This window comes from Manis javanica, chromosome 13 (genome assembly GCF_040802235.1).
Source record: "Manis javanica isolate MJ-LG chromosome 13, MJ_LKY, whole genome shotgun sequence".
Lineage (NCBI taxonomy): Eukaryota > Metazoa > Chordata > Mammalia > Pholidota > Manidae > Manis > Manis javanica.
In genome coordinates, this window is record NC_133168.1 from 37,638,662 (window position 1) to 37,659,370 (window position 20,709).

Genomic DNA, 20,709 nt, shown 5'->3' on the forward strand with positions numbered 1-20,709 from the left:
TGAATGTAAGTCATGAAACCATAAAACTCTTAGAAAAAAACAATAGCAAAAATCTCTTGGACATATACATGAGCGACTTCTTCATGAGCATATCTCACTGGAAAACGTCCAAAACAAAAGCAAAAATGAACAAGTGGGACTATATCAAGCTGAAAACCTTTTGTACAGCAAAGGACACCATCAATAGAACAAAAAGGTACCCTACAGTATGGGAGAATATATTCATAAATGACAGATCTGATAAAGGCTTGACATCCAAAATATATAAAGAGCTCACACACTTCAACAAACAAAAAGCAAATAATCCAGTTAAAAAATGGCCAGAGGAGCTGAACAGTTCTCCAAAGAAGAAATTCAGATGGCCAAGAGACACATGAAAAGATGCTCCACATCGCTAGTTATCAGAGAAATGCAAATTAAAGCCACAATGAGATATCACCTCACACCAGTAAGGATCACCACCATCCAAAAGACAAACAACAACAAATGTTGGTGAGGTTATGGAGAAAGGGGAACCCTCCTTCACTGCTGGTGAGAATGTAAATTAGTTCAACCATTGTGGAAAGCAGTATGGAGGTTCCTCAAAATGCTCAAAATAGACATACCATTTGACCCAGGAATTCCACTTCTAGGAATTTACCCTATGAATGCAGCAGCCCAGTTTGAAAAAGACAGATGCACCACTATGTTTATCGCAGCACCATTTACAATAGCCAAGAAATGGAAGCAACCTAAGTGTCCATCAGTAGATGAATGGATAAAGAAGATGTGGTACATATACACAGTGGAATATTATTCAGCCATAAGAAGAAAACAAATCCTACCATTTGCAACAACATGGATGGAGTTAGAGGGTATTACGCTCAGTGAAATAAGCCAAGTGGAGAAAGACAAATACCAAATGATTTCACTCATATGTGGAGTATAAGAACAAAGAAAAACTGAGGGAACAATACAGGAGCAGAATCACAGAACCCAAGATTGGACTAACAATTACCAAAGGGGAAGGGACTGGGGAAAATGGGAGGGTAGAGAGGAATAAGGGCAGGGAAGAAGAAAGGGGGTATTATGATTAGTATGTATAATGTGGTGGGGCACAGGGAGGGCTGTGCAACACAGAGAAGACAAGTAGTGATTCTACAACATCTTACTACACTGATGGACAGTGACTGTAATGGGGTTTGTGGGGGGAACTTGGTGAAGGGGAGAGCCTAGTAAACATAATATTCTTCATGTAATTGTAGATTAATGATAACAAAATAAAAAAATAAAAAAATTATATGACACCCAAATTTCCGATTTCATAAAGTTTTACTGGAATACAACTACACTTCTCCATTTACATAATGACTGTAGATGCTTTCACACTGCAATGGCAGAGTTGTGTAGTTGCAACTAACACCATATAGCCCGCAAATCTAAAATATTCACTATCTGCCCTAGTACCTAATGCCTTGAGAATATACTTCACAACTGCAATTATCTTATAGTACATTTGAAGGAAAAAACTGTCTTCTAGGTCTTAGCTAATTAGTAATTTTAGAGGTTACCATTAATTACAGAATTTATGTAGGAAATGGAAGAAAAAATATAATTTCTATAGCCATGGATAGGCTTCTACCTTCTACCAGTTCTCTTTCTGATTAAGATTAGTCATCTTTTATTATAGTCATATCCTTGTGAATGCATGTAAATATACTGTCATAGCATGTCAAGGAGTTAAAATTTGAAATTACCTTCACTGCTACTTTGGTTTCCCCACTTCCAGCTCCTAAGATGTCCACTGCTGTCCCTTCATACACTTCTCCAAAGGCCCCACTTCCCAACAAAAGACGCAGAGTCAATTTTTCCCGAGGGAAGGCAGGAAGATTTTCCATCTCCTCTTGGGTTGGAAGAGTACTAAAAATAATGATATTTTTGGTTTCCCAAATACCTATGATTTACAAGTTGGTGTTGGCATTGCAGTTAGCATTTGGAACAGAGAGAGAGAGACTATGAAAAAGAGAAAGAGAAACCTCATGTCTTTTCAACACTTTAGTGCATTCTATGTGACACGGAATTTTTCATTCCTGTTCCTACCCTATTCCACCATCTAGAATATTCCTTACCTTTTCTAAAACCCAGAGAGAGCATGTCACTTTGCTTCTAGGCACCTTCATTTTGATAGAAATATGCCTGTGTGTACATTGCCTCAAGATTTTTTACTTTAGCTTATTTTGTTAATGTTATCAGCTTTCTTATTAATTTTTTCAGATTACAAATTTGTATAGAAACGTTCACAAATTAGTAATAAATACATCTGTTTGTGAGCTAAAAAGTTTTCACTTTATTTCACATACCTGATCTTTTATGTAAAACAACATTTACTATGACCACAAAAATCAGCTCCAACTCCATTGGGTTAACTTTTAGACAGCTAAGCTTCTCACTTGGATTATGAGAGAAAAAAATACATGGGCATCTGAAATGCTTTGAGTTTTTAAAAAGGAATCTTTGAGCATTTTTCAAGGAAAAGGTCTCTGAATAGCTAATTTAGATCACATCTGTGTCTATTTCAAATCCTTTGTTTTTATGCCTGAAATTATAAATTTCAAGACTTATGACTATATAATTCTGCAGAGACCATATTATAGTGTCTTTTGCAAAAAGACACTTAAATATTTTCTTTAATTATGACAACAGAAATTCAAAACTCATTGGTCTTCAAGAGCTTTTGTAAGCGATCGTCATAAGAATTTGAAAACAGAGTAAGCACATTCATGAGTCCCTTGGAAGGCTTCTCCTCCAGTTGCCTCCAGTTGAAACAATCATGTTACCATCTACTCTTTTCTCTAGTAAATTTATTTCCTGATTTCACTTATTTTTGAACAGTGAGATAAAACATTGGAATGCAACTGTTTTTTGCTTATTTCATTAGGATAGGATAACCACCTAATTTGTTATCCATCTCAGGTCACATTTGAGGGTGAAAGAATATGTTATTAATAATTATACCAGAACAATGCTGGGCAACACAGGGTCCACAGGAACCAACTTTACAGTGCCACCCTACACCTAGGTGCCCATAATGATGGCCTGGGTCACGTACTGTATCGCATAGCAGGCATTAGCCAGGCCTACTCCAGCTGCCAGACCTCGAAGCTCAGCCAATTCTTTATCTTCGTTTAGGAGAACTGTCAGCCCTTCTTTGGGAGTTTTTTGATTCTTTAATCCTCTGTGCCAGACTATAAAGAAAAAAGGACATAATTTATAAAATAAAGCATTGCTTTCTTTTTCCTTTAGGAAATATTAATAATACATTTTAAATGTCTATATATAACAACACCATTGATAGGATAATAGAATTTAATTGAAAAATAGGTCCCTAAGGGAAAAACTGACTTAATACAGGTAAAAGTTATATAAAAACACATAACTTTTTAATCCCACATCTTAAAGTTTAATACATTTTTATTGCTCTTATAAACAAGTTGAAGTATCTTTATATACAAACATATATCTCAAAATCACCCATAAGCCAGAGTTAAAATATATGAAAACCAGTTTGCATAGTATTCATTAGTGAAACAAATTCATTTCTGAGTCTGGGTATGTCCAGGTTGTACTCCATAGACCTGAGGAATGTTTTTAATATAATGGCATGCTTTTTTAAAAAATGCAAAGTATGAGAGTTTATATCCATTGCTGTTCATATACACAGACTCAAATACACAGTAAAAACATTGTAATGAAACCCACCAAATGTTAGCAGTGATCCACCCTGGCTGCAAATCACAGGTGATACATTGTCTTCTTCATACAATGAGCAAATATTATTTTTATTATCATAAAAAATAAGTGATATTTTGAAGATGAAAATACAATCACGTCTGTAAGATCTTCCATCTACACTAGAATATTGGCTTAGAAGTTAACAATAGAAGGATGCTCTGGGAATTGGTCATTAAAATTTGAACTTTAATCCATTGTATTTTCTGCATCCATTCTTTTAGAGTTGTATTCAAGTGAAATTCCACTGGAGGGACCACACAGAGGAAAATTTTAAGTACTTTTGCTAATGCAATATTTGAATCCTTATGTGATCTCACTAACCCTCTTCATTTTCAAAGGCCCAGCTTAAGGCCTCACATCTTCAGTGATGCCTCCTGAGATCTGCAACCTCTGCTGGTCTCTCATCTCTGAAGTTGTAAGACCACTTGTAGCTCTCAGCTTTTCTATGTCACTATCTTGTGCATTTCATTGCCTTTTGCTGTTGTTTAACACAGACCTCGCTATTTATCTTTTCACATAGATATGTCTTATCTCCTTCATTAAATGGCATGCTCCAAGTCAGCAGGTGTATTTTACACTTTCAGAGTTCCCTCTACTCCCAGCAGAAAGCTGACATTGCATGTTAGACATGACCACTCACTAAAGATTGTCATGCTTATTTTTAAACCCTTGTTTCAGTTTTACATTTTAAAGTATGACTGATGAGAGCCCTCAGCACCACACAAATTTTTAAACAATTGTTACTTTTCATTATTTTAGTAACTCAACCGTTTCTCATGCACTTGCACACTTCTACTTAGAAAAACCACATTCACCGCTACTAAAAGCAAAGAATGGAATTAGCTTAGCTATACTCAAAAATCCATGAGTTCCAAACAAAATAAAGACCTTTAAGTCCTGAGAAAGTCAAATATCCATAGGATGTCTTGAAAGCACTCACAATAGGTTGTCTGAAATTATCTCATGTTCATCCACTAGAATTATGGGTTTAAATAATGGTGATGCACATGTAGACAAGCAAAGGTCAGATGAAGGATTCTTCATGTATTACTCCTTCCCAGTAGGAAAGCAGACAAGCAGTCAAGCCTATATGCCAACTGCCAAATATAATGCGGTCATATGCATAATTCCGGAGGGGCTGGCTAAGTGGCACAAACATCAGCTGTGCAATACTTAGACGCCCTGGAACCACAAGTTAAAATCCTAGCAGGGTCAGCTGAAATTTTTAGCTTTCCAAATCAGCTGAAGAAGTTCCATGTATTATCTGGGTGGAATCTGTGAAAAGAAATCTTAATTTAAGTTTCCACATGCTCTCTCATAGCTTACCACTCCAATCAGTAAGGGAAAATAATAAAGATTTAGAACACTTAATAAAATATTGACACTCTTTATTCAAAGGGAGTTCGACTTTATGTTTATAACTTTTCCTTAAACTTTCCTTTCTAACTTTTCTTTATTTATGAAAAAAATAAGCCACAATTTTCTGAATATGTCCTTGAGTTCTTTTCTGGTATCATGCCCTTCTTGTGATGCTTCGGTGTGTCAAGGATTCATAACAATAGTAATGGTGGAGTGACCGTGTATCTTATAATCCAGACCAGGACATTTTGAGCACTAAAAGAAAATGCTATTAATAGTTGTGCTGAAGTGACAGGAATGAATCAGGATGTGTGGTCACTATGACAACCCTACAGGCCTAGTATTTGACCATCCCTGTAGAGGTTGACACTATTTTTCCATCATTAAATTAAATCTTTTTCTTTTTTTTAAAGACTTTTAGGACTAGCATATTAGTATAAAATGAAATAGTGGGAACTAGCTTTCTATCTACCTAACCTAATTCTTCTGCCTTTCTGGTCATTTGTAAATGAGCAAGGATTTGAAATAAGCAGATGAGACATCTGAAAGCAAGAGTGGATCCTAGAAGCCAGAAATGGATCTTCGACGAGAGGCCCTGCTCACTTTAAGCCACGCTGTCTGCCTGAGACCCAGTTTTCCTGGCCAAGGATTGTCACTGGTCTCCCATTAATCCGACACTTTTTTATACCCAGAATTATTTTCCTTTTATTTACTTCAAAGTACAAACCACAAAACACTTGTTATATAGCCAATCTGAAACAAGCATTGTTTTAAAGAAAGCTAAAAGTTGGTGCCCTTGTGAGGAGTTATATCAAATGTACACCATGGAGTGTAAGTACAGATATATTTTTCATAAATAGCTACCCCTAGATCAGAAAACAATTCAGTTAGTCGTTAGGAAAGTAAAGCCAAAGGTAACATGGTGAATTTTATGAATTTATTTCATACGGAAGGTTAACTAAACTAAGAGATCAATCAATATGATAGTTAATTAAGTAATCAAGTAAATAGTTTATTGCCTATATTCTTAAATCTATTATACTTACCAAAGGTCAATGGGATTGTAACAACCAGAAATATTCCAATTATAATAGTAAGCATAAAACTTGTTTCTGATATCCAAACGCCATCTAATAAAATGAGTGAGAAAAAAATTAATTCATAGAATAAAGCCAGATAGTCCCAGTGATATGCCAGATTGCCAAAACTAGCTCTACTGGATTTTTGCAACCCAGTTGTTAAATCATCCATGGTGAGAGCATTTATACCACGGGAAATCTAAATCTGGGTTTTTATCTTTTTCTACCCCAATGATCTGGTTTATCAATACACCATTAGAATATACCCACCCGGCCTTCTACTCTAAAATAGCTGAGTAAACATGCATAATGTTTTTAAGGAATTTGAGACAATGAAGTTTCAGTTTTCACATATGATAGAGTTGGGATAAGTATTTCTTCTATAACATCTTCACACACACTTAATTCCAAGGATATTAAACTGAGGAATATAAACATGAAGACATGGAAACTTCTCCTTCAGTAGTTTCAGAGAGAAAACAAACATGACCACAGTTGGGCAACCTATGGTCTTGTGGCCAAGTCTGGCCATGTCCTCATTTTGTGCTGCCCATGAGCTAAAAATGATTTTTACATTTTAAAAATATTATATAAAAAAGAAGAATATGCTACAGAAACCAGATATATCCTACAAAGCCTAAATTATTTCTATTGTTCTTTTATAAAACACTTTCTGAGTTCTTATCCAGATAACTAACTATAAGACAAATAAGAATTATGCAAGTTTTATACAGAATTACAGGCTTTATGTGTGAAACACAATAATTGATTTTGCCAAAGGAGTATCAGTTATGCATCAACTATGGGTTAATTTAAGTTAGCCCTTGAAAGATGACAAGAATTTCAAGTAACAGAAAAGTGAGGGAAAGGAAGTCTCAGTCAAGGGCTGCACAGTAGCTGGTGGAAGCCTGCTAGACTGAGGGCATCAAAGGCTAAAGACTGAATTTCATAAAAGTTTTTTCTCTCGCTGATATGGCTACAACATAGGGAAAAATATTGGGAATGATGAACCACAACTGGGGGACAAGTCATGGATGACCTTAAGTGCCACACAAAAGTTTGTTCTTGATTCTGCAGGAAGTGAATGGAGAGCCATCTCAGGCATTTCAGAGAGGCGTTAAGTGATCTGCTTGTGCTTCAACTAAATTAACTGTCAGCAGTGTGTCTAAGGCAAGAGCATAGGCAAGAAATGATAGCTTAAATTAGGAAAGCCAAAGAAGAAACAGGAAGATGGTCACTCATCAGACAAAAATCAAGATGGTAAATCAGCAGAACATGGTGCCTGAGTAGAGGGAAAAATCAAATATGGTACTGAGATTTCCAGCCTATGTGATTAGAAAGACATATCCTAAATTAAAATAGGATACACAGTGGAAGATATAGATGAAGGGGTAGTATTAGGCCTGTTGTGTAGAAGATTAGAGTACCAGGAAGAGGATAGTAAGGATGGATAAAGACCAGACCGTTGGCAGCCTTGGAAGCCTATCTAAGAGTATAGACTTGATATGGTAGGCATTAAAGAGTAGCTGGTTATTACTGAGAAGAAAAAAGACATGATGATACTAATATTTTAAGAAAAGCACATCAGATGAGTGAATAGTTCAATAGTTTGGGTGATAAGTTAAATAGACACCCAATTTGTTGCTAATATTAAGAATTCACTTATCTTTATCTCTGAATCTTTGAATAATAAGTTAGTATGTAGACAGATATGGTAACATACCTCCCACTAATGTAATATTCTCACTGACTCCACTGTATTCACCAAATCCCAGATTATTTGCAGCTACTACCCTGAACTGAAATGTTCCTCTCAGGTTTTTGGACTTCCATGTGCAAATACTACTGCAGGATCCATTAAATACCACGTTCCACATTAAATTCTGGTTCTGTGAATCATTTGAAATGCCTTTTCTGCAAAGAAAAAGGCAAAACTGTAAATATAGAACATAAATGAGGCAATATATGTGTAATTTCAAGATGTTCACATACCATTTTGATGACAGTCTGTACACTTTACCCTTGACCTCAATGCTCTCACATGGTTTGGCTACAGAACACAGCACAGTCTTACAAAGACACCAAGCAATGTATGGAGCCAACCTACTCAGCCATCAGTAGAACAGTGAATAGTCAATGGCCAAGAGAAAGCTGAAGAGCATTTTCCTATTATTAAAGTGAGTAAACTTTCTTTAGAATTCCAAATACATAAGACAATTACTATATAATTTTTAACCCAGAACTTTTTTATTTTCCTTAATTTTTAGTCTCTTAAGCCATCTGCAGTTTACATATACCATAGCTAGATAAAATAAACCACAGGACATAAAATTGATGAGGGAGGTGTAATAGTTCAGTTACCAAAGTTGTCATTTTGTCTGAGATTCCAAGGTTCATTGCTGTCATTTTTATTGGCCTACACTGTACCTCAAAGTCAATCCATATTATTCTTCATATGAAACATGAGAAAAACACAGAGCTGAGCTCAGAAGATGTTCCTGGAACAGCTTTTAACAGAATCATAGAGTGAATAAGGCCAGTTCAAAACCTTATACTAATGTCTTCTTTGACAGTGAACAACTTTTCAAGTCTGAAACTTTTCAGACTACAATAGATTTAGGACTTGGTGCCAACCCACACAAGCTTAGAGATTTGTAGTAGAAGCCAGTTCTACCCCGCTGAGTGCTCAGTTACCAGGAGCTAAGTGTCCTAGGGACCATCCTGCATAAAGCATGCAATGTTTTTATACGTTTCGTGAAGTCTCATGTTAGGCATTGGCAATTTCATTTTCCAACCCATGTAACTCTGACCCAAAAGATAGAGACCCCTAAAATTTTATAAAATGGCTCTTCACAGTTATTGGCCATTGAGGAAGAGAAGGAAAAATTCTGACATAGACTGAACACCTTTTGTTTATAACATACCATATGTCTAACATATTTATATTTGGTGCTTTTCATATGTTGTTTCATTCATTGAATCTTTACAGTCTAAAGCAGTAAATATCATCATTCCATTTTATAGATGGGAAAACTTCAGTTCAAAAAAGGAATAAAGCAAGGATTTAGACATGATCTGTAGACTGGGTTAAATAGTGTCTGTCCAAAATTCATGCCCACCCAGCCCCTGTGAATGTGACCTTGGTTGTTAGTAGTGAAAACCAAGTGACCTTGGTTTTCAGATGTAATATAGTCAAGATGAGGTCATATGGAATTAGGGTAGACTCAACTCCAATGACTGGTGCCTCCTAAGAAGAGAGAAATTTAGGCACAGACACACTTAATGCCATGTGATGACAAAGCCAGATATTGGAGTGTGACGCATCTGCAGGCCCAGGAATGCCAAGGACTGCCAGTAGTGATTGCTGAAAAGATGTAAGGAAGCAGAAGCTAGAAGGCACAAGAAAGGATTCTTCTTTCAACCTTCTGTCTTCTACAGTCTTTCTAGAAGGATTCTTCTAGGACCTTCGGAAGGATTATGGTCCTACTGAAACCTTAATTTCAGACTTCTTGTCTCCAAGAAGAGAATAAACATCTGTTGTTTTAAGCCACCCATTGCTGGTACTTTGTTACAACAGACCTAAAGATTAATGCAGTCTGTTCTGCTCCCAACTTCATAACTTTGCAGTACCACTGCACCACTGGCAAACATACAAGGAGTCCTAGAGAGTCCTGGCTGAAGAAGTTACTTTGAGATACTGAAGGTACCACAATTCATTATATTACCTCATGGTCCCTGTCCTTATAGCATAGACTGGGGTAAAGGAAATGTAAAGTATTTATGGAACTTTGCACTTAAGGTGTTACTGAAGACAACACATTAAAAGGGTCCTAGCAAGACTGTGGTGTAATTGAGCATGATTACAGTCACCGACCACCATGACAGTTCTGCAGATCAGAATGTATTTCACTCTGTACAAAAACCAGTAACAGAAATTTCAAGAATGTTTCATTTAGAAATGTGGCCAATGTACTTACCTAGCATGAGTAGGAAAATTTTCTAAGGTTATGGTAATGCCAGAGCAAGATGAAGCAAAAATAGATCTAAAGCTCAAGTTGTGAGGACTATAATTATAAAAGTGACTTTTGTCCTTGGAGCTTCTTAAAAGATGGCTTCATAGTCCCATGAGGAGAGTGTCTGTGGAATTTGGAATTCTCCTCTCAAGTTGGCATGAAACCAGCTCATCTGAGCCAGTCATGACTCACAGAGCTCCTCATACTGGCTGGATATGAGGTTGCATATGTTCATAGCTGCATAGTTTTCATGGAAGAAACGTTTTCAGTTCCTGGGAACACTGCAAACTATAATCTTCACAACGGATGGAGAATCCTGGGTGGCCTGTAACAAACACTGCAGACCATTTTGGACCTTGACCTGACTTTACATGATGAAAAATACTTAGCTCATTGTCAAGTCTCACTAGACAGTATTCATCTTGCTAAAAAATGTTATCATCAGAAATTTGTATGCATACCATCATCTAACATCAGCTCAGCTTCTTAAACAGAATAGATATTAAATAAATGTTAGTTGTATGCACCAATAATTGAATTATTTCCATAAAGTTTTGACAAGTAGCTGCAGATTTCTGAGGAGAGTGATGTGATAGTCCTTATAACTGAAGTACCAAGGCTGAGCAAAGAAGGTAATAATGCATGTAAGGTCCTTAAACTAAAGATTATTTTTATTATGCTTATTTATAAATACACATTCATGAATGTTGTTGATTTTTATCTAATAATAATTACAATTAACTGCTTAGCTCTTTGTAGCTTACAAAACACTTTTGCCACAGACATACCTGATCTCAAGGATATAGTACATAAGTCGGCTCCCATTGTCTTCAGCTTTTTCCCACTGTATTAAATTTTTGCTCCCTTCTAATAATTTTGGAATGCCTGGTTTACTTGGAACCCCAGCTTTGGAAACAAAAGAAAATACTGATTGACAAATAAAATACTCTGCATAATAGCTTTCTATCGAATATCTTTACTAATAGGAAAGTCAAATACATTAAATAAATATTCAGAAATATCATCATATGAGTTCATATTCTTAAATGAACATCTGAAGTTTTTCTTAGTGGAAGATTTGATGGATTAGATAACTTAGCTTGACACAAAATAAGTGATGCAAATAAGAAAACTATCCTAAGTTCTGGAGCATTTTCCCTTGATTCTTATACAATCAACTTGGAGTCGTCATATACTTTTTAGAACATTAGTTAATTTAACACACTTCTTAGATTTTTTATTTTTAGCATCTGGACTATAGTAGTCAATAAGTAAACACTTTTCATTGATCTCTCAGTAACACTGTTTTTATTTAGTTTCCACCATAAAATATCATAGCTAAACAGGAAATAAAAATATTGAAGGGTGAAATAATTTTGCCAAGTTCAGGATCCTGCAAAACCAGGTCAGTATTATCTCATTACTGCCTATACAGACTCCTGATTTTTTTCTATCTCTTCACTCAAGCTCTAGAAATAGTAATTTACTCCTTCAAGGAAAAGTTACACCTGTGGGATTGGTGAAATAAGTGATGAGAAAAGAATTAAAAAACATATAGGGTTTTCTGAGTGCTGAGTATGTAAGTACTCACCTTTTGTCTTAAAGCTTTCTGGAAGGGATGTACTATTTTCTCCTGTCCTATAAACCACTACTACTCAAACATTATAGGAAGTATAAGGCTGTAGATCTGTGATGTTACAGACATAAGTAGGACCTTGGCTGCATGATGCTTTAACATGGTAAAAGTCATTGTACTTCCACTAGAAAAAGAAGTCTCAATTAACATTTCTGTTTCTTTAAGAAAACCTTGTTTCTGAAATGTAGAAATTCACAAGCCTATGGGCAAGCAATTAAAAACTCAAATAAAATTTTCTATTAAAAAGAGGAATATCTTTATTAATGTTTGATCCCAAACGTCATTCCCACCACCAGCAGCCATTTATTTTTCATGATAAGCTGTAACTATCTTGAATGACACTTCTTAGGCTAAGTCCAAGGTGGAATATAGAGCACCTCTGGCTATATATCAGCGGGGAAGATTGAGAGCTTGATTTCTTGTTATCCCTGATCATAGATACCTACATTAAAACAGGATGATGAAGAATGCAAATTCACAGCTTAGGTAGAATGATGGATCTAAACAATTATATTCAATTCCACAGATTTGCTAACTTCAAAATAATACTTTGTATGTATTTTGATTCTTTGAAGAAATCCATGGTGATTTATAAATTAAAACATTTAGTTTTTCCTCCCAAAACTCTCTTCAGACATCTAACCAGCATTCCTTATTTTTATATGTGGAAAGCCTAGTTCCCTAAAAGAAGGAAATTTTTGCCCACCATCGCTCAGCCACTAAGCAAGGCTAGAAGTTAACCATTGGAAATCTTATTTTCATTCCACTTTAGCTACTGGGCTTCTAATTATAGCCATCTTAAACTTCTTTCCTTGTGACATTGCTGTGTATTTGCACCCTTAATAACTTATTTGAAATGGTGATTTTTTTCAAAATACAAATAGGAAAAGACAAAGGACGTGGCATTTTGTCAAGGTTTCTTAGTGTATTTTCCCCAGTAGAGTTTCCTAAGAAGGTCACTTTCCATAAATAAACTTTATATCTCCCTTTTCATTTAGCACTTACAAGGTTACTTCATTTCATTGGATGGACACTTTATATTAGCTTTCTATTCAATTAGGAATGATTCTCTATAGCACCTTTAGGAAGTAAACTACCTTGCTACAAAAAGAAAAGGGGAATGGAAGGAATGAAAAAAAACACCAGAAATGTTGATGTCAGGGCCATTGCCTGCTAAACTTATAAATGTATCAATCCCCCTGAGATAGAGCCCAGTATAACAGATTTACAGATCCATAATATTTACTCTTAATCTTGTGACAGAGAGAGAGGGAGGGAGAGGGAGAAATATGGACTCCTGATTCAAAAATTTTAGCCTTTTTGGTCCTGTCTCCTTAACAATCTCCTTATAGAAATTACCTTAGGTGAAGACTCTAGATGGTCCAACATTCCACACCACCCAGAAATTATCCAAGTTCCTTGGCATGTCAAGGAGATGTTTGACCAAGGTGACAGCTGGAAAACTGTAGAGTACTGGCCTGCCCACAGCAATGAATGTTCTGGGCAGACCACCAACTTGGAAATGTGCCACAGGCTACCCCAGAAAACCCCAAGGGAGTCAGGACTTCCGTTTGTCAGAGACCAGCAAGTGCAGGGATGAGGACTACCACAGAGGGGTTTGCACATTATTTGGGTGGGGATGGGGGGAAATGGTACAGAGTACGATATCTTAGAGACTGGAACTTCAGAAATGTTTGTTTCTGGTAAGGATTTCCCTAGACAGCTGAGAAAAATGGACTTCCATGAGAGTGTGCCAAAGCAAAATTACTTTTTTCTCCTCAGTCTTAAATTGAATATGTTCTCCATACTGTTGTGATAAAAAATTGATGGAATTTAAGACCTAGATCAAAATTTAGCCTTGTGCTCTAATTCCCTCATTTTCCATTTAAGGAAATTTTTATGGAAAAACAAACTGGAAGTTTATTCTTTTCTCCTTTCCTTTCTAAAAAAATACTAATTTAAAAGATATCCACCATCATCACTCAATCTTCAGAGTTTCTGTGTGAAGTTATAGGGCAATTTCTAGCTGTCCTACTATAATGAGGTGCTTCAAGTTTCTCAAAAGAAATAGAACTTTCTGACGAGACATTGTTTATCAGCCCTTGCTACTGTGTTCATCAGTTAGTACTATACATGGTCACACATGTAGAAATTACTGTATCTAACATTTTCAGCTTCATGATTTTCTAAGTGGTCTATCTGGAACCTGTGTGGAGCAACTATAAGAACAGAGGAAGTTTGGGAATAAAAAACATTGCATGAAAGTCATGAATACTGAACCAGGTGATCCCTGTCTGCTGTTCTTCTCCCAGAATTTGAATTTGAGGAGTGGGGTTACTTAATGACTCATATGCCTCCCATGGATAGCACCCAAGTAGGACAGATGTAGGGATGAGTCAGCACCTCAGGTCCTCCTCTGCCTGGCTGATATCTGACTCATCATGGCATCTGTCTAGGTCTCCAGCTTATCAGTAAAATGAGAGCCTAGTGGGTCATCACCTCAAAGGTCCTCTTCCATTTCACTTCTTTGATGTAGGAGATGAACTTTACGCTACTCCCCTTAACTTTAAAATGAACTGCTTTAAGCTTACTTGAATAAATGTCCAAAAAAGGTGACCCTCCAATTTTTCTAATATAACTGCATTTTTATAAGATGACTGTTTTTTATATAGGCAACAAATCATCATAAATATGCTCAATGGAAAAAGTCCAATTAAACTATGGCCTTTGGTTTTATCAACTAAACATTTGTTTTGAGTTTCTTATTTTTCACAGTTTTTATCTAAAAAAAGTACACAATTATAAAAAATTCTTATGTAATAAAGTTTTGAAACATCCTGGGAGCGATTTCATTTTTTAAAGAGAATATGAGGCCCATGACTATACAGTTTGGTTTTAAGTTACCACCGAACACACCATTCCTAACCAATGTTACAAATGTAGACACACAAATATGTAATAGTGAAAATGAAATGTAGCAATTATAAAAAGTTAATATCTTTCTAAGTGTATCAGTATAAAAATCACTGTAGACTTTCCCTAGCAGTGAATTAATTAGATCAACTGACAATTTTTTTTATTTCAGAGAATATTTTTATATTAGTCAAAGCATGAAAATTTTTAGATGAGAAACCATTTACAGTTACAAGCCTAGATTATATCATACTAGTTTAGAATAAACTACTTTAATGTTTTACTTCTCTCTTGTTGCTATCCAGCCCTTAAGTGGTGAAAAGAGCATCTCTAAAGAAGGTTGGGGGTTTTTGTTGGTTCATTTCTCTTTTTTTGTATATGGACTTGAAATCAGAGAGTTATGGTGATAACATCTAAAGTAAGTAAAATATTATTAAATTAGTAAAACACAACTTACACCCTTTCACATGGATCCTTTGAAAAGCAAATTAATCTCTCTGGGAATTCTTTCTATCAGCAATTAGTCTAGATAGCTTACCATCTCTATATGCCAAATCTGAATCAAGGATGTTGTCAAATATTTTGTTGACTTATACAAGAGAATGCCTAAGAGATATGAAAAAGACCTTCCATTTTATTTGATGGCTGCGGACAATGATTTGCATTAAAAGTGTATGGTGAGATCTACCTTCTGGAGCTCAAACCAAAATCTAATGAGCTTAGCGTTAGATGGAGCCTTCCAATCGAATTGCAAACTAGTGTTCTCTGGAACCAACACGTAAGGTTTCTCTGGGGTGTCAAACATTTCCACAGTGACAGGATGGCTCTCAGCACACCACATTTCCTTGGCATGGCAGGCCAAAACCTTTTTGTAAAAAAAAAAAATTGCTTAACTTTTTCAGAACCTTGCGCTTGAGAATGGCAATAAAAATGTCCTACACAATCACTGTACCTTTAACAAGTATAGTTTTCCACCAGACAGTCTAGTAACGAGGAGAGTGAGCCTTCCATTTGGATATTCATTTTGTGTTAGAGGAGTCCCGGGAATCAGGGCCAGTTGTGAGATTGCCAGCTGATAGCGCACTGACTCCTTAGGTCCGTTTGGCTTATGAGTCTCACTCCAGGATATAGAGAGACTATATCACGGTTGTGTTAATGAGCTGAACTGCCTCTGGTACTGAAATAAACAGCAACGCATGATAAGGGATGTTGCAACCATGCTAAAAAACAGAAAGAAGTAACAGTGTCTTGGTTGAGGAATAATTATGTCATGTGAGCAGAATGAATGACAGATGTTCTGAAGCCAGTTTCTTGTATAATGGTGAGGGAACAGGCTGCCCAAAGACTTTTGCTTATTTTTGCCTAATGACTAAATCCTCCTCTGACTCCTGCTCAAGGATACAGTCAATGATGAGGAATAACCTAATTTGCATGAGTTTTGTGAATCATCAAAGACATGTGAAAGAAATGGCATCACCCCAGAATGGCCACCTCTTAAAACACCTTTTCAGATTCTAGGTCCATTTTTTTTACAGCTATGGTGTTATATTACTTTAGATCTCAGAGGCCTCAGTAAAATACACATAGAGAAAAGGCTTGACTTTCCCATCTCACCACGTGTACAGAGACCTATAAATATCTGCGAAGAGGGTGACACTGTGTGGTGAGACCAAAGAAAGTGTTTCTTGGTCAAACAGTGTTGATTCTGATGTTTCATCTGCTACTTGCTTTTCATTCTGATGTAATATTATTCATCATCTTCTGGTGTTAGAACAAAAATCAGGTCACCAAACTATATTTCAACAAATACAGTTTTCTTAATAAGCCTAAAAAAGTTCACATAATAAAGATATCTTAGCATTCAGATTAAAAACAAATACAGACACACATGACATATATCGGGCAATTCCATTCTAGAAGCCCACACTAGGCCCATACTCACCTCCACTTTTAGTTTTTCCCCAGATCTCTTTTCCCAGAGGTAATTGTTCCAAAGGATCTGAATAGTAATTCTTTACAGCTATTTGTATCATATAGGTAGAAAATGGTTGTAAACCCTCAATAAGGGCTATACTCTCCTGAAATTCCTGTAATTAATTTTTTAAAAATCAACATTTGATTCTTATTTTTTGTATAAATGGGGATAAATTATTTAATCAAGCCAAGAGAACAATTAAAAGATTTCAAAAACTAAATTAATTTTAAAATTTTGGCACACGAGTGACCAATGTTCACTGTCCTAATCTGCCCAAGCCTGGGTTGTTTATATCTCCAAGAATAAATACCAAATGATTGGCAGCTCTCAGTCAGTTTTGTGACATGCTCATTTATATAGGAAGTTAAATCCCCCAAAGAGGACACTATTTCATTAGCATTGCTCTAGAAATTCATCAAGATGATCTTATAAGGATGGAACACACAGTGAATATGATAAAAGATTGAGCTATATTATCTAATCCTTCTTAGAAAAGAAGTTTCAGACAGAAAAAGACTTTCCTTAGACAAATGGCTTTCATCTCAGGTTGTACTATATAATCATCTGGGAAGTTTTAAGAAAATACTTATGCTGGGTCCCGCCCCAAGAGTCTGTGTTTGTCTGAGGTGAAGCATGGGCCCAGAGATTTTAGAAGGTCCAATGTGCAGTCAAGGTGGCGAATTACTGCCTTTAGCTCATATTAATCAATGTAAAGACAATAATATAGATTATCCCTGATAACAGAAGTGTCCAATGCCACAAGCCCAATCTTGGACAACCAAATGATCCAATCTGACTCTGAAAAGAATTCCTAGAAACGTGCAAAGAAAAGTTAAAATAAACAAAACAGAGGAGGCATATTTTCTGGCAAAGCTTTTAGTGCTTAACCTCTAGTAGATGATGATCAATTTCACCTTTTGACTTGGTTAAATAATAAGCACAAAGAAAAATATTGGGTATGTATGATTCCACCACAACAACAATTAAAACACCAATGCTAATGATGGAATTAATTATGCCAATTCATTTATTGATTCAAGAAATATCTAGTGAATGCCTATATAATGCTAAATACTATGCTAGGTGCTAGGAATATAGTGAATAAAAACATGTCCCTGCACATTTCATAACATATAGGAAATAACAGACAAAAATACAGTGTACATTTTTTATATCAGATATATGCTATGGAGGAGAGGTGTATGGCAATGGTCTTTCTGCCCAGTGTATTTCCTACTCTTCAATCTGTAATCTTTTGGATAGGCCACAAAAACAAATCTGTATCATTTTCTGGAAATAATTCGATAATCAGGGAGGGCAATGATCCCCATTCTTTCAGGACACTCAGAAACTGTTATTGTGGCAATCCACTGGTCAGAGTTAATACACTTCCATGAGCCTTATTCCCAGACAAAAAGACTAGATAAAAGTATGTTTTGATGAATCTACTATAAAAGTTAACATAACAGTACATTTCAGAACATAATATAGAAAAGACGTAATTGTGAGAATTTTATATCAAAAAAGGCATTTTGTGAAAAGACACAGACCACCAGCTCCAATCTTACCAGCATTCTATATTTCAACTCAGAGCTGTTTTTGCCTCCTTCAACATCTTTGTAATAAACCAGGTACGTTGGAGTAGAGCTGGTGATGCCGTACCCCGTGAGATTTGTCCTGGCAGGCGGTAATCTGATGGTGAGGCTGGTGTTAGTGGCGTTAAGTATAGTTGGCTCTGCAATATCTGAAGCTAGAGACAGAAATGCTTTCTCTAAAATAATAAGAAATTAAATATAAGAGAACAGAAGATTCATTTGACATAAAGGTAATATAATCTTTTATTTTTATTTAGCTGATAAGGTATATTATATTGAAGTGCCGAAAACACTATCCAGGACAGAAAGACAAACATTTTTCCCTACACTTTGAAAATGTTACATGCCTCATAAAAATGGAGTGAGTTAACTGGTAATTGCTTAAAATTTCCAGCAGATGGAGGTAAATTACCCTGAATAATGTACCTGACAGTAGCAAAATACCCTATTTTTACTTTGAAGAAAGTAATGAAGTATCATATTAATCATATTTTTCAATGAAAACTCATGCCTACTTCAAGACTTTTTATATCTAGGGATATGTGGGTTTGCATGTGTGTGTGTTTAATGTCAAACAGATATTGCATGTACTTTTAAATCTCTTAAATAACTCAAAATGGAAAATGAATTATTTTACCAAAATATGCACTTGGCTAATTTATAAATTTCATTTGTTTCATATATAACTTTAATATTTTATAACTAAGTGCTTTTAAGCAAAGAAACTTTTTTCATTCATTTCTGTTCCTCTTTAGAGAGTTATATTTAATTTAGAACAACATTGTCACTTTAATAGCAGAAAGAGCTGGGGGAAAAACTAAGAAATCGCTGTAGAGCTGAATGTAACCCATGAGTCTACATAATGCTGTTTGGTTGGTTTGTTTTTAGATTTCAAATTTCTTAAACTACGACTCTCAGTAGAAAATATGTAGTTCTGCCACACTGTGATATTTGTCCTGCTGTAATGTGATATATCATTCCTAAAAGTCATTGCATTATACAAAATTGCACAATAAAATCCACAGCATTTATGGTGAAATAGAGTTGGGCACACTTAAAAATATCATAAGTGACACATTAAACGAAAGATTAAAATGGTAGCACACATGTACATGTGTGTAAGGCACTTTACCTTGAAAAAGACCTGAAATAATATGCAATACTTTTTGACACCACTGGGGGCTCTAAAATATCATCAGAGGAGAAAAAAAGAGGGGAAATTACTGGACTGAAAAGAGAAAGAGAACAGACAAAAGAATGACAGGACAAGGGTTTTCTGTGTTTAAAGTGGGGCACCACACCCTGAGTCATGTATACAGAGAGATAAGTTGTGGTCCAGGGGGAGCACCAAATCCTGACAGTTTGCAGCAATGCTGAGTGCACAAAGGAAGGCTCAAAAGACCAGCCTGGAGAAGGGGACATTATGAGACTTTTCTGACCCTAAGCTGGGAGTACAAGCTGATTAAGAATGTGACTTTAGCAAGGATTAAAGATGGCAGTGTGAGAGGAGAGACAGAGGCTTCCTCCTAAAACTGGATACAATTAGAAAGTATAGTTGGCACAACTAATCCTGAGAGAGCAGCAGGAAAGAGGACGGCATCAGACTGCACACACCTGGAGAAAAGAGCAGACCTCACTGAACGGGGTAACATACCAGAGCTGTGGCTCTGTGGGACCCGAGCCCTTCCCCCACCCCAGCTCACCGGCGGGAGGAAGACAAATGGAGCAGGGAGGGAGTGGAAGGCCTGGGACTGCTGAATACCTAGCTCCGGAGATCTGCTCTGGGAGCACAAACCTACATTTCATGGTGCTTTCATGAGACTCGCATGACTACCGGGTTGGAAAGTCAATACAGGCAGAGTTCCTGGGGAGACTGGGATTCTGGCTGCTTGTAGAAAGCAGGGATCCATACCCAGCTGCTCTGGGACAAAAATTTATACCTGTGTAACCAGCCCACTGGCTCAGGCAGTGGAGACAGAAACAGCAGCCGGCAGCTCTTTCCTACCCCCAGGCACCAGTACCACTCCCCTACAACACCCAACATTGCTTCAGGGGCTGAGCAGCTACAGAATAGAGCTTTTGGACACTAGAGGGCGCCATATACAAACATGAAACACCAAAGGAACCCTGTCCAGAGTAAAATTATTAATACAACTCCCGAGAAAGATTTAAATGATATGGACCTCATGACTCTTCCTGAAAAGGAGTTCAAAATAAAACTCACCAACATTCTAACGGAGGTAAGGAAAGACATCCAAGAACTCAGGAATGAATTCAGGTTGGAGATCCAATTGTTGAAGAGCATGATGGAGGGTATTAAAAGCAGGTTGGATATGGTGGAGGAGACAATAAATGACATAGAAACTAG

The 20,709-nt window shown here is 36.3% G+C and overlaps 1 protein-coding gene across 1 annotated transcript in view; it reads right to left on the minus strand.

Moving 5' to 3' along the window:
* Positions 1-20,709, minus strand: part of ROS1 (ROS proto-oncogene 1, receptor tyrosine kinase) — a 127,099-nt gene that overhangs the window by 32,230 nt on the left and 74,160 nt on the right. Inside the window, 11 exon segments of the mRNA XM_073219445.1 lie at positions 1,737-1,899; positions 3,089-3,224; positions 6,177-6,260; positions 7,933-8,123; positions 11,011-11,128; positions 11,814-11,982; positions 15,460-15,636; positions 15,724-15,913; positions 15,915-15,948; positions 16,714-16,858; positions 18,315-18,517. Of these exon segments, the coding sequence (XP_073075546.1) occupies positions 1,737-1,899; positions 3,089-3,224; positions 6,177-6,260; positions 7,933-8,123; positions 11,011-11,128; positions 11,814-11,982; positions 15,460-15,636; positions 15,724-15,913; positions 15,915-15,948; positions 16,714-16,858; positions 18,315-18,517 (1,610 nt within the window).